General features: G+C 56.0%; 7 protein-coding genes across 7 annotated transcripts; 4 read left to right on the plus strand and 3 right to left on the minus strand.

Moving 5' to 3' along the window:
• Positions 1 to 392: 392 nt before the first annotated feature.
• On the minus strand, positions 393 to 1,921 carry CPAR01_06716 (asparaginase; the record flags this gene model as incomplete). Its single annotated transcript, XM_060490987.1, has 2 exons — positions 393 to 1,661; positions 1,784 to 1,921. The coding sequence occupies 2 exons, from the start codon at positions 1,919 to 1,921 to the stop codon at positions 393 to 395; spliced, it is 1,407 nt and encodes a 468-aa protein (XP_060349861.1).
• A 517-nt stretch (positions 1,922 to 2,438) lies between these two features.
• CPAR01_06717 (WD repeat domain-containing protein) lies at positions 2,439 to 5,149 on the minus strand (the record flags this gene model as incomplete). Its single annotated transcript, XM_060490988.1, has 2 exons — positions 2,439 to 4,079; positions 4,127 to 5,149. The coding sequence occupies 2 exons, from the start codon at positions 5,147 to 5,149 to the stop codon at positions 2,439 to 2,441; spliced, it is 2,664 nt and encodes an 887-aa protein (XP_060349862.1).
• A 1,357-nt stretch (positions 5,150 to 6,506) lies between these two features.
• On the plus strand, positions 6,507 to 6,716 carry CPAR01_06718 (uncharacterized protein; the record flags this gene model as incomplete). Its single annotated transcript, XM_060490989.1, has 1 exon — positions 6,507 to 6,716. The coding sequence occupies one exon, from the start codon at positions 6,507 to 6,509 to the stop codon at positions 6,714 to 6,716; it is 210 nt and encodes a 69-aa protein (XP_060349863.1).
• Positions 6,717 to 7,375: 659 nt separating this feature from the next.
• CPAR01_06719 (uncharacterized protein) lies at positions 7,376 to 7,870 on the plus strand (the record flags this gene model as incomplete). Its single annotated transcript, XM_060490990.1, has 1 exon — positions 7,376 to 7,870. One exon carries the CDS (start codon positions 7,376 to 7,378, stop codon positions 7,868 to 7,870), a length of 495 nt encoding a protein of 164 aa, XP_060349864.1.
• A 388-nt stretch (positions 7,871 to 8,258) lies between these two features.
• Positions 8,259 to 9,647, plus strand: CPAR01_06720 (uncharacterized protein; the record flags this gene model as incomplete). Its single annotated transcript, XM_060490991.1, has 1 exon — positions 8,259 to 9,647. One exon carries the CDS (start codon positions 8,259 to 8,261, stop codon positions 9,645 to 9,647), a length of 1,389 nt encoding a protein of 462 aa, XP_060349865.1.
• Positions 9,648 to 10,319: 672 nt separating this feature from the next.
• On the minus strand, positions 10,320 to 11,561 carry CPAR01_06721 (uncharacterized protein; the record flags this gene model as incomplete). The annotated part of the gene is made up of 3 exons (XM_060490992.1): positions 10,320 to 10,784; positions 10,840 to 11,218; positions 11,464 to 11,561. 3 exons carry the CDS (start codon positions 11,559 to 11,561, stop codon positions 10,320 to 10,322), a joined length of 942 nt encoding a protein of 313 aa, XP_060349866.1.
• A 1-nt stretch (position 11,562) lies between these two features.
• CPAR01_06722 (Gpi16 subunit) lies at positions 11,563 to 13,360 on the plus strand (the record flags this gene model as incomplete). The annotated part of the gene is made up of 2 exons (XM_060490993.1): positions 11,563 to 11,912; positions 11,965 to 13,360. 2 exons carry the CDS (start codon positions 11,563 to 11,565, stop codon positions 13,358 to 13,360), a joined length of 1,746 nt encoding a protein of 581 aa, XP_060349867.1.
• Positions 13,361 to 14,127: the final 767 nt, after the last annotated feature.

Genomic DNA, 14,127 nt, shown 5'->3' on the forward strand with positions numbered 1-14,127 from the left:
AGAGGGTGGCGTTATATGTAGAATAGGGGCAAAAAGTCTGCACCAGTCGCCGGAGACTGGACTGGAGATGAGGGGTGGACAGCCATTATGATCTTAGAGGGGGGGTTCCAACTCACCAAAGACGAGAGGCGGCTTCCGACTAGGCAGCATGGTCAGGGGCAAAACCTGCATTTGTTCTCGATATGGCTGGGGTTTTGGATTCGAGGAGAGAGGCAGTCTCTCTTCTCCCTTTTTTGACACGAGTACTGAGCCTGTGTGGGATAGAGGTGTTCATAATTGTACCATCAACTCGCTGATTTCTTCTCAAAATCTTGGTTCTATTCCGTATCTTGAATCTCCTCGACTGACTCTAGAACATTTCCAATCTGGAAATGTCGTATCCGGTTTGGGGCTCACCACTTCTCAGAATACTCCCTCACATCAACCCCCTCAACACCATCCCGATAAATCTTCGCATACGCCTTGCCATCATCGGCGATCCAAGCCCTGTACATCCCATTACAGTTGAAATCCTGCAGAATCTCCGACCTTACACCCACCACTTCCCCCCCCTCGTCCCTCGTGACCGCAACCTCGATCCCGATAATACCGCCCTCACCCTCGCCGGTGACCTTCCACCGCGGACCCGCACTACTCTGCAACTCCCCGCCCGGACCAGAAACAAACGACACGGCGTCAGCCCCGGAAAGAGGCTTCCACCTCGCCACGGCGCCGACGGTCCGACCTGCGGCGACGCGCATGAACGAGTCCCCGTTACCCGTCCCGGAGGCCGCAATCGCCCTCGTCGTCTTGACACCCTTGCGCAGACTAGCCATGCCGCCAGGTACGGGGGAGTAGGTTCTCAGCGAGGGGAGACAATCCGCCATCAGCCCCTTCAGACTCTCACTCAGCACAAGGAACCCGTCCCCAGCACCACCAGCACGCGCAAACGCCCCCGTCGGATCCCCCTCCTCAACCCACTCCTCGGTCCAGAACCCGGCCCCGACGACAGGCGTATCCCCGATCCGACCCGTCAACTTATTCGTCAGCCCGCCTGTGCTCGTTGCGGCGCAGACGACCCCATGTTCGTCTAGGGCTACGGCGCCGACGGTGCCTTGCGGGAGGAACTCTGTCGTGCTGTACGTGCTCGAGCCCTGGCCTGCCCTCTCCCGTTCGAGGGCGCGGATGTGTTCGTCCCACCGCCGCTGGGTGAAGAAGTAGTCCGTAGATACCAAGTCCAGCCCGTACCTTTTCGCGAGGGTCTCGGCTGTTGGGCCGTGGAGTAGTGTGTGGCCTTGTGCCGAGGGAGCGTCGATGCTGGCGGCAGCAGCAGCAGCAGCATGAATATCAGAGGATGAAGAAGGATGACTACTCTCAGGGTTGCCCCCCAAATCCTCATCCCCGTGCTCCAAAATCGCTTTTGCCAACAAAATCGGGTTCCGGACGTGCCTCAGCCCCGTGACGCCGACACCGCGCTTCGCGAAGCCGCGGGAGACCATGACGGAGGCCTCGAGCTCGTTGATGCCGTCGCGGGTGAAGACTGCGCCGTGGCCGCTGTTGAAGAGGGGGTTGTTCTCTAGCAGGGTGACGGCGTGGGTTGCTGTTTCTAGGGCTGTGGGGAGGGCGCTGGTGGATGTGCCCGTGGGGGAGGGAGTGTTTTGGTAGGCGTTTGTCTTGCTGACCTGTGTTGTTGTGTGAGTACCATGTATGGAGGAGTTGAAGTGTTGTTGATGAGAGGTGTGAGAGGGTCTCTATGGGATTCTCAAACTAGAAGCAAGGGAGAGCTTGCGATGTTTGAACTTACAATCGTCAGCAAGGCGTGGCGGTACTCCGCATACTCTGGCGGCTGCAGATTCGACGGCTTGATGTTACCCGCGCCGCCGTGGATGATGAGGCGCGGCTTCACCTTCACGGCGGCCGGAGACTGACGCTTGTACTCCATCTTCCTTTCTCACTGTCTTGTCCTTTGTCTATCTTCTCGATTCCAAAGCCCGACGGTGTACACCCAGTAAGCTTCCGAGAATTGATCTCTTGCAAGTATTCCGTATGAGATGTTTTATGATGCGAATTCAAAGTGCCCTCTCATGTGAGACGTGAGGTGGGAGAGAGTCGTCGTGAATGATAAGATAAGAACTGTCCGAACCGGCGTGCCGAATGGGGAAGCCCCAACGGCCGACGCTCGGCTCCTGCTTGCCGATGGTCGGATCACGTCAACGGAGGGGTTGAAAGTGTCATCTTTTCCCATGTTATAAACGAGTCAGGTCCTGCACATGACCGACGGAGATACTTTTACTAATGACATACTGGTGAACAATGCAATGACTAGAAATGCTTTGATTTTTGGGGTATCCCTCTACTTTTCTGTTTATTTGTACAATGTGCCCTTGGACATGCCGCTGCCCAGTACCCAAAACGCCTCCCGAATAATATTGTAGATAGCGCCCGGAATGTCTCGCAATCTACAAACGAGCAAACACGGACCCAATGATTTCCCGGCTCCTGAGGAGGTTCAGAACCCTCAACCTTTCATTGTCCAAGTGGGCGGAATCCGACGACTGTCCGCAAGGGAGGTGCGCGGCCGGGGCGCCGAACTCCTTCTCGAGGAAGCGGATGGCGGGAATAGAGCCGCCTTCACGAATGTACAGAGGCTTCTTGGGCTTCTGCGTATTCGTGTCCGCTGTCTCCGCGGACTCCACCCCTGTACCTTCACCCGCAAACACGGACGACCACGACTGCATAATAGCCTCCTCGAGCGTCTGGAAAATGGCGTTTGTGGGATCGCCCAGCCACGGCTCGGCCTTATTATCAATCTTGATGGTCAGCGAGTTTTTGGACTCGAGCTGCGCGAACTCGCTCTCGAGGTACGAGCCCAGCGAGGCAATGACGTCGTTGACCTCCTGGCCCGGCACCAGACGCAAGCTGATGTTAGCACTCGCGTGGCTGCTGACCAGGCTGCCGTCTGGTCCTGATACCTTGTATCGATGGATCGTCAAGTTGGGTTCTCTCCAGCGCGCCATCAGTGCGGCCTTGAGCTTGTCGGCGGGCCCCTTTTCTGGGTTCTGGCGCATGAGCGTGGCTGCAATGTCGTCGTAGCGCGTCTCCTCCTCGGCTGTGACGGGAAGGATATCGTCGTAGAAGCCGGGGATGAGCACCTTGTTACCGGGCCCCTTCAGCTTTGACAGGGTGGAGGTTAGATCTGACAGGGGCTCGTCGTTCATGTAGGAGCCGTCTACACCAGAATGCTGGTCAGGCAGATGTGAGTCGACGCAAACAGTGGCGTGCAAAACGCCACGCAGGCCGTAGGTCAGGCAGGGGACCTCATCGTCGAGCCAGTAACTGTTGGCAAGCAGGATGTAGTCGACGTCGCCGATGAGGTCCTTGTTCTTGCGAACAATCTCCCTGAATCCGCGAGAAGCCGATTCTTCCTCTCCCTCGATCAGGAAGATGACGTCGTTGGCAAGTTTCTTAGCTTGCAGCAAGTCTGTCACAGCGAACAACGCAGCCATGATCGGGCCCTTATTGTCACTAACGCCTCTGCCGTAGAGGTATCCATTGACGCCCTTCATTTGGAATGGGTCAGTCTCCCACTTGCCCTTCTTGGTATCTGCCGGGACGACATCGTAGTGGCCGTAGAACAGGATCTTCTTCCGCTTCTCAGCCGGCTCCAAAACACCATCAAACTTGGCAAGAACAACGGGGTTGTGGGGGCTGCTCTCGGTGCTCAGCATCTCGACATGGCCGCCAAGCCTCTTGAACAAGGACCCAAGGAACGTTGCACCTCTTCGGCAGTCCTCTGCGAATTCTGGGCGTGACGATACTGTCCGGTAGGACACGAACTCCCCTAGTGTTTTAATCATCACGTCGTTGGCTTCCTCTACCTCCTTTTGTTGGTCCTCGTAAGACGAACAGTCAATGTTCCAGATGGCAACATCATCGTCGTTGCCGCCGGTGATGTAGTACTGTCTGTTGTTGTATGTTGTCACTGCTGACGAGAGAATCTTGCCCTCGTGAGCCTTCCAGCGCGCCACGCATTGGTACTTCTGGCTAATATTCGCCACCTGCTTGTCTTGGTACTGGCCGTAGTGGGCAGTGGTGTGTTTCTAAGGGTTATTAGCGATGAACGAAATGAGGAAACCAAAGACCTTACACTCGCAGAACCAGAGCGAGAGGCGCTGAGGAGATAGCCCCAACCCATTTGCAGTGTCATGACATCGCCCCTATGCCCCTTGATCACTCGCAGCTTGGATTTTGTATCGAGGTCCCACAGTTCAATGACTCCTTGCAGCTTCCCAGCATACAAGAAAGAGCCGTCAATCGCAAGAGACATGACCGACTCCGCATCGTCGGTGCCGAGCGACATAAGCTCTTGAAGGCCAGGTTCGCGGTCGTTATCGGCCGCCTGATCGTCTCCCTCAGCACCAAGCTTCCACAACTTGATGGTGCCGTCTCCGCCGCCCGAGATGAGCACCTCCTCTTCAGGTTCCACTAGAACGGTAGGGCCCTTGGCCATGAGCATCGAGTAGACATAGCCGTAGTGGGCAAACATTTGCACAGCCCCCGGATGAATTTCCACCACCTTTTCAGATCGCGGGATCAATGTCCACCTCTCATCGTTACGGCGCGGCGTCGTTGTCCCTCCTACAGCTCGGGAGTCGAAGAACCTGTGATTCCGACGGTCGGGGTGTTGTGATGAGTCGTGAGTGGTACGATTATTCGGGTCGGTGAGGCTGACCCATTGAATCGAGGTGTTTTGCGCCCCAACGTACACCGTCTCGTGCTGGGCGCTGTAGGCCACGGAAAAGATGTCGCCAACGTCGTATGTGCTGTAAATCTCGTACAGGCGTTTCATCGTCTTGGGACACCAGACGTTGATGAGGGGATCTCCGGCGCTCGAGAACAGCATGGAGCCGTCGGGGGTAAGGAACAGGCTCAGCACGCTGCGCTTGTGAGCCTGGACGATGCGCTCCTGGTGGAAGGTGGCCAGCGACCACACGACAATCTCGCCATCTTGGGTGCCGGCGTATATGCGTTCGTTCTCGGCGCTGACGGTGAGGGCGAGGACGGAGCTGTCGTGCTTGAGGTTGTGAAGGAGTTCGGGGGCGACCTGGGGGCAGTCGTCCGTGTCGCTCAGGTTCGTGGACAGGTCGGAGGCCGCAATGGCGGAGGGCATTGTGTCTTCTGTCGCGCGAGAAGGGACGGGGGACAGCTTGTCAGCGGAGGTGCTCAGGCGAAAGAATGCGACCGGTCGACCCAACAGAGAGAATGGAATGGGTCGATCGAAATTGAAGGAAAGGGAAACGTTATGTGGCGTGTTGAGACAGGAAAGCAAGAAGCAGACGTTGGATTGTGACGCATTTCCCAAGATGAATCGGCCAAATTGGCTGCGAACTCGCAACGAAAATGGCGAATGACGAAATGCGCTAAAAAAGGGAGTCACTCCGCCCACCATTCCCCCGGGCAGCGTGGATCTCCCCGTAAGGGACCTCTCCCTTAGGGGTGGACACTGTGGACGTCCCAAGATTTTGGGCTGAGTGGATCGTCCCTAGGTGCAGTTGCTGCCAGCCCAAGTGCTCTAGCTCCCGTAGCTACAAGGTCCACTGCTGTTTTCTCAGGGGAACTACAGGGACTAATGCGACACGAATTGTCACTCTGAAGCATCCCGCCCACGTCTTGTGACACTTGTCCCCTTTTGAACTTTCCTCGAAGCCCAGCAAGTTTGATCAAGTTACGATAAGAGACAGAGGCAACTCACCATCTTCATACTCTTCAGAAGACTCGGAGCCAATCGATAGTTCGACTAGATCCCGGTGTATCTTCCGGCACCCTTCGCAGTCGTCCTCGCCCGGGGCGTGGGGCTCACCAGATTTGTAGACCACGGCCATCTCTTCGAGATGGGAACGGTAGCGTCCGCGGTTCTGACTCGGAGTATCCGTACGCCACAAGAGGATAAGAGCTCGTAGACGGGCTGAATCCGCTTCGATCCTGGGGTAACTTGCCACAAGTCAAAGGTGGGGAGGGGGGTTTTCTCTATTTGTACGGAAGTCCTGATGGCTTTGACTCTCTCACCGCTTCATGACGCAACATTGGAGGGGATGGTATCATAGGCCCGTGATAGCAAATATAGGAGACTGCAAAAACGCAGGTATGATTAGGTATGATTCAGTTGAAGGAAACGAGATTAAGAAAAACCGGGCGGCCGGGAGTGACCTTAAGCATTAAGGAAGAACTGTCCGCAGGGCCGAGATCGGTTGCGTGATTTCACATTTCACATCTTCGTACAAACTACGAGCCGTCAGGTGGGTGCCAAGCACTATTATCGCCTGGACCTCTCTTCTAATCCTTACGGACGTGGAGTCTGTCCGCTTCGGCATCCATCCATCCAAGCCAGCCATGATCCTCCTCAGCAAGTGACACCTAGCTGAGACAGCCCGGGATGGTCGCCGACCTCCCTGTGAGCCTGTGAGATATGGAGGAAGAAGGCCTCAGCAGCGGGCAGCAGCGTAGCTCACCGCAAGATTGGTGTCCAGATGTGCCAGACTGGCAGACCCCCAATCCACATCCAGGGTGCGCGTGGTGATCTTCCGAAGCCACGGTCCCCAGCAATCTGTGTTCTGTCCTATTGGAGGGCACCACGCTCCCGGCGACGAAAACGGAGCACCGGTGAACGGCCAAGTGTGCCCAAACAAGGGGACACAGGCCGGCAAGGGTGTTATCGAAGTAGCTGTCCGTTGGATTAACCCGATAGGCCTCACTTCTCACCCGTGGTCTCAAGCTACCTGCAGATCCGTCGGGTAGGAGTCTGCCGTAAGCCGTGTATCATTGTTTGGTTGAACAGACGGCGGGACGAGATATCACTGCACCAACATTTTTACCTAAGGTATGTTAAGGTGCGCACAGCTATATTGCAGTACGACTGGGTGGTGGAGCAGTAGCTGAATATGGGGCTCAAACTTTCGCCTTGCTCCCTAAAGTTTTCACCATCGATCAACTATTCAGGGAATGCAAGGGATCTTGGGAAGTTGAGCAATGCGAAACCGTCATGTCAACAGCAGACCAGGAAGAAACATGGGCGTCGGCCTGGGCAGAAGCCGTGGCTGAAAAGGCGTTTGTGTAATTGCGGCAAACAAGACCAAGATACCCGTTGCTTTAAACTGCCTTCATTTGGGAGCCCACTACAGCAGTGGCCAATGACCGAGCTGCATGATGACTGTCATCCGTCTTAAGGCTGACTAGCAGGATGGAGATATCCCACACACCAACTTCTTCCAGAAGACAGAGTCACCAAATCCAAGTGTATCCTGGAAGATCGCCTTCACTTTACACGAAGCCATCGACAAGCTTGAGTCAAGAGTCTGGAGTCTTGCAGACGTTGTCTCGAGACACGCCCGTTGCTGCCATGAGCACCGCGACACAAAGGAAGAGCAGGGTCATCCATCCTCTGACGAGGGAACAGACAATCCGCGAAAGGGCAATCTTCCTCGCAGGCACAACAAGCAAGAGAGACTGGCGCAAGGATGTCGCCGACTCACTGGCTCATCTGCCGGTGGTCATATTTAACCCCTTCCGGCCGGACTGGGACAGCACCTGGAAGGAGGATATTTCGGATGAGAGATTCAGCAACCAGGTTAACTGGGAGCTGGATATGCAAGAGAGAGCCGACATCATCGTTGTTTACTTTGAATCGGAGACAGAAGGCCACATCAGCTTGCTCGAGTTGGGACTTTGTGCTCGCTCAAAGGGAAAGGTCATTGTCGCTTGTTCTGAAGGGTATAAGAAGAGGGGCAATGTTCAAGTCGTCTGTTCGAGATATGGAATTCCATTCGTGGAGAGCTATGAAGAGCTGGTTGTGAAGCTGATCCAGAAATTAGAGGCAACCGACGTTAAGGCTTGAGGAAAATACTTTTATCAGTTTTGAGAATCACTTCGCGCCGTGATGTGCGGCCAAGATGATTCACGATCGGGGGAGAGGCCGCCGCCATTCATGTACCAAACACTGTGGAGGAACAGCCCCACTAACTCCGATACTCGATTGCCTTTCTCCGATACGGCGGGCCGAAGGTATTTCCTTCCAGTGCCTCCAGACTCGACTTGCGCTTGGCAACCCCACTTGCCTAATCCGACATGGTTCGCAGGCCCTCCAAACACCCAGAGCTTCGAGGGCAACTCCTTCGCAAACCAACCTCGTGCTTCTGCTCCAAATATCTTAGCTTCCCTTGCTAGACATTCTCTCCTTCGTACCTTTTTGTCTAGTATAATTGTCAGAACACATATCCTTCACAATGGACGACCAATTTGGAGGCCGCACAGACGACGACCTCTTCTTTGACGACTTTGAGCCTGTAAGCAATCCCCAGGCCATCGAGACAGTCGAAACCGTCGTCGCCCCTCCACCCCCTCCTCCCGCCGCTGTCGCGACGCCGCCAGTCGAGCCACCAAAACCAGCACCAGCGCCCGCGCCCGTCGCGCCCAAGGCTGCAGAGCAACAGCAGCAGAAGCCGCAAAAGCAAGCCCCGGCCAACAAGAAACCGCCCACGGCGCCGAGGGGTGGTCTCGCAAACTCCAGATTCGCCGACCCCAAGCCGGCCCCTGCTGCCCCGCGCGGCCCTCGCCAGGCAGCCCCCGCCGCCGTCTCGACTCCCCCTCCGGCCGCGACCGCGACCACGCCCGCGCCTAAGCCGCCCACCGGTCCCGCGGCGCAAAACTCACCTGCTCCCGCCGTTGCACCGACTGCCCCTGCCGCCGATGATGCTGCTGTCGCCCCTCCCCCGGCGGCCGCAGCCCCAAGCGACGCGGCCTCTCCCAAGAGCAACTCGCCCGCTCCGGCAGCAGTACCTCACGCACCCCGCGAAAAGAACGCCGCCGCCGCTCCCGGCGCAAACACAGCCCTCAACGCAGAAGCGCGCCTCGGCTCGGGCGCGAACCCACGTACCAAACTAAGCGAATCCCAACTCGCCGCCAAAATGGAACAGATGCGCATCCTCAACGCCGAAAAGACGCGCAAGTTCGAGCAGGCGGAGCAGGACGAGCGCAGCCACGCGGAGGCCTACGCGCGCGGCATGGAGGAGGCGCGGCAGCGCAAGAAAGCCGACGAGGAGAGGCGGCGGCGCGGCGAGGAGGAGCGTCGGCGCATGGACGACGAGCGCGCCAAGAACCGCGAGAGGAAGCTCAAGGCGATGAGTATCAAGGAGGGCGGGTGGGACGAGGGCAAGGAGGCGCTCGCTGCTGAGGAGGAGAGGAGGGGGTTCCGGGGCGCGAATGGCGGGGTTAGGGGGACGAGGTCTGCGGGGCTTGCCGGGAGCCGGTTTGCTTCGAGGGAGGATGAGGCGCCGCAGGGTGATCGGTATGCTGGTGGGGGTGAAGAGCGGAGAGGTGGTAGGGGCCGTGGAAGAGGTCGTGGGCAGGGGCGGGGTGGACGCGGCGGTCGTGGCGGGTTTGGGAATGATCATGAACGGGGGGATTCGAACGGCGCTCGGGAAGCTAAGGCTCCTGCCGCCCAGGCTCCCGCACCGGCGCCGGTCATCAGCACTGAGGAATTCCCTGCCCTGCCTGGTAAGGCTACGAGCGGTGCCATTTCGCCCCCTGTCCTGTCGCCTCTTGGTAGGTGGGACGACGAGATGGAGGCCTTTGACGAGAAGCTCAAGAACGCCGCCGCGCAGTCTTCTTCTTGAGGACTATGCCTGAGCGGACAGTAAAGCTTTACGACGAGGAGAAGCATCACGGATTGGATCACAAAATTACAGCGACGACGCATTTTGAATACGCCACTATGAGGGGAATGAAGAGGAATTGGAGTACATTATAGTTCGCTTCTAAGCATGGTTCCTCACTAAGCGGGCATCTAGGGTTTGCGAGTCTCGTCTTCAGCAGGTACCGTTACGAGCGTGAATACAGAATGCCGTCCGGGACTGCCCAACGCCGCCGTCTATGTTCCCTTGAGTTGGGTCCTTCGCAATCTTGACCCGTGATGCTGGCCATCGTGGAATCAATGCCGTTGCCGACTGGATCAGTTGTGATCGTAGGCCTAAAAGACTTAGTATGAAGCAAATCAACCTCCAGTGGTATCGTCACCCACGTTTTACATCCTTCAAGTATCATGCTGAACGTCTGTGTGTTTGGGTTCCACAAGCTTGGCTCGTGGATCGAAGAGTATTGGCGGTCGGTTCCTTTCGCAATACTCAGTCATATTTCAAGTGCTCAGGGTAGTATGCTGCTCTTTTTCGAGATCTGACGGGCAACGTCGACATAGGCTCCTAATTCGGATCGCCGCCCATCAACTCTTCATCCTCTGGTTCGGGTTGAGCTGCGATCATCTTCAAAGCGTTCCACCTCCCCGGATGAGCCTACCATCCACCGCCGCCACCGCCACGGTATCCCCTGCCACCACGCCCGCGGTACCCTCCACCGCTCCTGGGACCTCTGGGACCGCCGGGTCCCATGTTGTCGTCGTCCATCGGTGCGCGTTGGCGGTGGCGCATCTCCTTGGGGAACGCGTCAAAGGTCTTGCGCATCTGGGCGTAGCCAAGATGCATCTTTCCGTAAAAGTGATCCGCTAGACGTCGGTCGTTGTCCAGCCTACTGAGGTAGGCGCCGCAAACGTCGCAAACTTGCAGCTTCTGGTGGCCGGACGGGCCCGAGGTGTCTGACAGGGCCTTGAGTTCCTTCTCGCGGTCCAATTTTGTTTGCTGTGCTTGGCGTACTCGGTAGAATTCGTCGATCGCGCGGGATACTTCGGCCATTTCTCCGAGGATTTCGACTTCGAGGGTGCCGTTGTGGATTGTGGAGGAGAGTTCAGCGATGCTTTTCAGCTGTGACATCGTTAGCTATTAACTAGTGCAGTGCGAGGGAGTGTTGAGGCCATACCAAGGCATTTGTTTGGCGGATCTCGTCGGGCGTCTTCTCGAGTCTGCGCTGTGCTGAGTCTATCCTCCTGTTGCAGTCGTCGATGTACTTTTGAAGGTCGCGCATGTAGTCGTACTCAAAGCCGTACTTTTGCTTCTCCTTATCTGACAGTCCCTCGTATTCGGCCTTGAGTGCTTCAGAGTGCTGCTTTGGGCAAGGGCCGAGATCTTGCTTGGTATTCGTGAAGAGGTCGTGAGGGCATGTGCCGACAAGGAATGATCTGCAGACTTTAGGATCTGTCATGGAGAGCGAGGCCGCCCGCGTACTAGCCGAGCCGCCCATGAGCTGCTCCAGCAGCTTTCTCTGTTCTGCTGCCATTGTATGTGATGCTCGATAGTGTCTGTCGAGATTTGTTGAGTATACGATATATCGTGGCTTGGCGTGGAGTTTTGTGGACGGGTCAATTGGGTATCTTAAATTGAAGGTAAGGAAATTCGCGAAGTTCTGGGGAAGAAGGCGTGTCGCGCGGGATGAACCATGGGCGGAATGTGGAGAGCTGTAAAAGGTACTTTCCCCAAGGCGTGGTTACATAAGAAGGATTCTGCCGGGATCCACCGCCCAGACATCCCTCATACGACCACCTACACGACCTCACCTCCAACGGCATTACATGCGCCGCCGTGCAGGGGAGAGACCGCAGCAGACGCGAATCTCGTTCTTTTGCGCTGCGACACTCCCTTCATGATGCGCCAATTTCTGGCGGCCATTCTTTTCTTTTGCCTCGCCTCCTTTGGCCTGGCTGCGGATTACCACGAGCAGCTGAACCTCCGCCCGCTGCCCCTGTCCGCCCTCCTTGCGAGCTTCAACTTCCGATCCAATACATCGCTATCTGATTTCGACTTGCAGAACTTCCGATACTTCCCTCGGTCGCTGGGTCAGATTCTTCAATATGCCGGGACGAGAGAGCTTCATCTTAGATTCAGCTTGGGAAGATGGGATGCCGAGAGCTGGGGAAGTCGGCCTTGGGATGGTCAGCGCGAAGGCGGGACGGGCGTGGAGCTATGGGCATGGCTTGAGGCCGAGACGGACGAGGAGTATGTCACTCACTTGTCATACTGTAGATGGATTATACTTACACGCATGCAGGGCGGATCAGAAGTGGTTGACCCTCACCAATGCCCTTTCAGGACTCTTCTGCGCATCGCTTAACTTCGTCGACGGAACCCGAACCACCCGACCGGTCATGTCATTCCAACCCGAGGGCGACCACCCCGAAGCGTCCATCCCGAATATGCAGCTCCTCCACGGCGTTCTGCCAAAGGAGGTGGTGTGTACAGAGAACTTGACACCCTTCTTGAAGCTGCTCCCTTGCAAGGGAAAGGCGGGCATCTCGAGTCTGCTAGACGGCCACAAGCTCTTCGATTCCTCCTTCCAAAGCATGGCCATCGATATCAAGCCTGTCTGCCCCGAGGGCCAGGAGTGTATTCTACAAATAGAGCAGACTATTGACATGGTTCTCGACATTGACCGATCCAAGCGACCAAGAGACAACCCGATTCCCCGTCCACCCCCTGGACACGAGTTGAAGTGCGATACCTCCAAGCCTTATCACAACGACGAAACATGCTATCCTACCGGCCTTACCACTGGTCAGGAATGGACACTGTCCCAAATTTTCGGAAAGTCGATCAAAGGCACATGCCCTCTGACAGACGAGGATGTACCTCCAGTCTGTATTGAGGTTCCCCACACCCGAGGTGTGTATACGTCTGGCGGAGCTACGGAGATCTTGAACCCCAATGGAGCATCGCGCTGCTTCAAATTTGGTGCAGATTCAGAGCTAGAAATTGTTCTCCCCTTGGAAGACAAGGAGGGGCAGGATCCTACCAAGGAATTGGTCGAACCGCCCACTCCTCTCATCTACGCTGAGCGCAGCTTCACTGGACACGGACAAGAGCATGGCGGTATGCAAGCCATTCTTACGAACCCAAGCAAGGACACGGAGGTCGAGTTCATCTACATGGAATCGCTTCCTTGGTTTATGCGAGTTTACCTCCATACTCTCAACGCGCGTATCGAGGGATCGTCAGGTTCGCAGCCGTCGATTGTCGAGGACATTTACTACCGCCCGGCTGTCGACCGTGCCAGAGGCACACAGCTTGAGCTGCGGATGCGTATCCCTCCCGCTTCTACAGTCTTTCTCACCTACGACTTTGAAAAGTCAATTCTTCGTTACACCGAGTACCCACCCGACGCCAATCGCGGTTTCGACATTGCCGCGGCAGTCATTACTACTCTCAGCCCCCGTACGCAAAGTACACGCACTACCACGCTGCTGTTGAATCTGCCCACACCAGACTTTAGCATGCCTTACAATGTCATCATCTTCACCTCGACGGCGATCGCACTCGCTTTCGGCGGCATGTATAATATCCTAGTTCGAAGACTGGTTGGCGCTGATGAAGGCCCCAGTCCAGTCCTCAAGGCCAAAATAGCTGGTCTCTTGGCGAAGCTCAAGGGCATTCGGTCAGCCAAGAAATAAAGAGATGTGTTTGTGTTATTCGTTCCGATATTCATGTTGTCAGCCTTCCCTTTAACTCGTATGGTTGTCTTCTCGTTCAGGTAGACGCGTGTCGTGTAATGATTGCTGTCCAAGCTTACAGTCCGTTTGCTGTACTTTCCGTCCCGACTTCGTCTGCCACGAGGTTTGCAATACGGAAATTTGGACTTGATCCAGGGGCTGTGGAACATCCTCATCCCGCCGTGAAACCTAGGCTCTGCTATCTCTATCGACTACCTGGCGTCTGCAACTGCTGTCATGCTCTCTGACCACAAAATGACAGGCAGATAAACGGGTTAGGCGACATCCCGGCGGATTCAGTCGCTCCGCCAAACCCTATCAATTATACCCGTCGGCATCGTGACTCCAAAAACGGCATGATCTTCTTACCTTCGGCCGTACCTGCAAACTCATCTGTGTCTTTGCCTTACTGCCTGTTTGCCCCTGCTGGTACCCGACTAACCGCTTGAATCAGGTTCATTGCCGCCTACTGATGTTCATTTGGATGAGGTACGTGGTGCTGCTAGAGGATCTCACTGCTACTCATCATCGCCTGTTCCACACGAATACTGTGAACAGAACAGGTCATGCGGGTAGCCAAGATCTGCCAGGCTGTCTGCCCCATATTGCAGACGGAAGGATATGCGAAAGAGAGGCTGCCGTATTTTCGTGTCTTGTGAACCGAAGTCCATCACCAAGTGCCGCTTGACCACCAATGGTCAACGTGAAGAACAATAATGTACCTTACT

The sequence above is a fragment of the Colletotrichum paranaense genome (assembly GCF_030867605.1).
Source record: "Colletotrichum paranaense strain IMI 384185 chromosome Unknown Scaffold_5.1, whole genome shotgun sequence".
Taxonomy (NCBI): domain Eukaryota; kingdom Fungi; phylum Ascomycota; class Sordariomycetes; order Glomerellales; family Glomerellaceae; genus Colletotrichum; species Colletotrichum paranaense.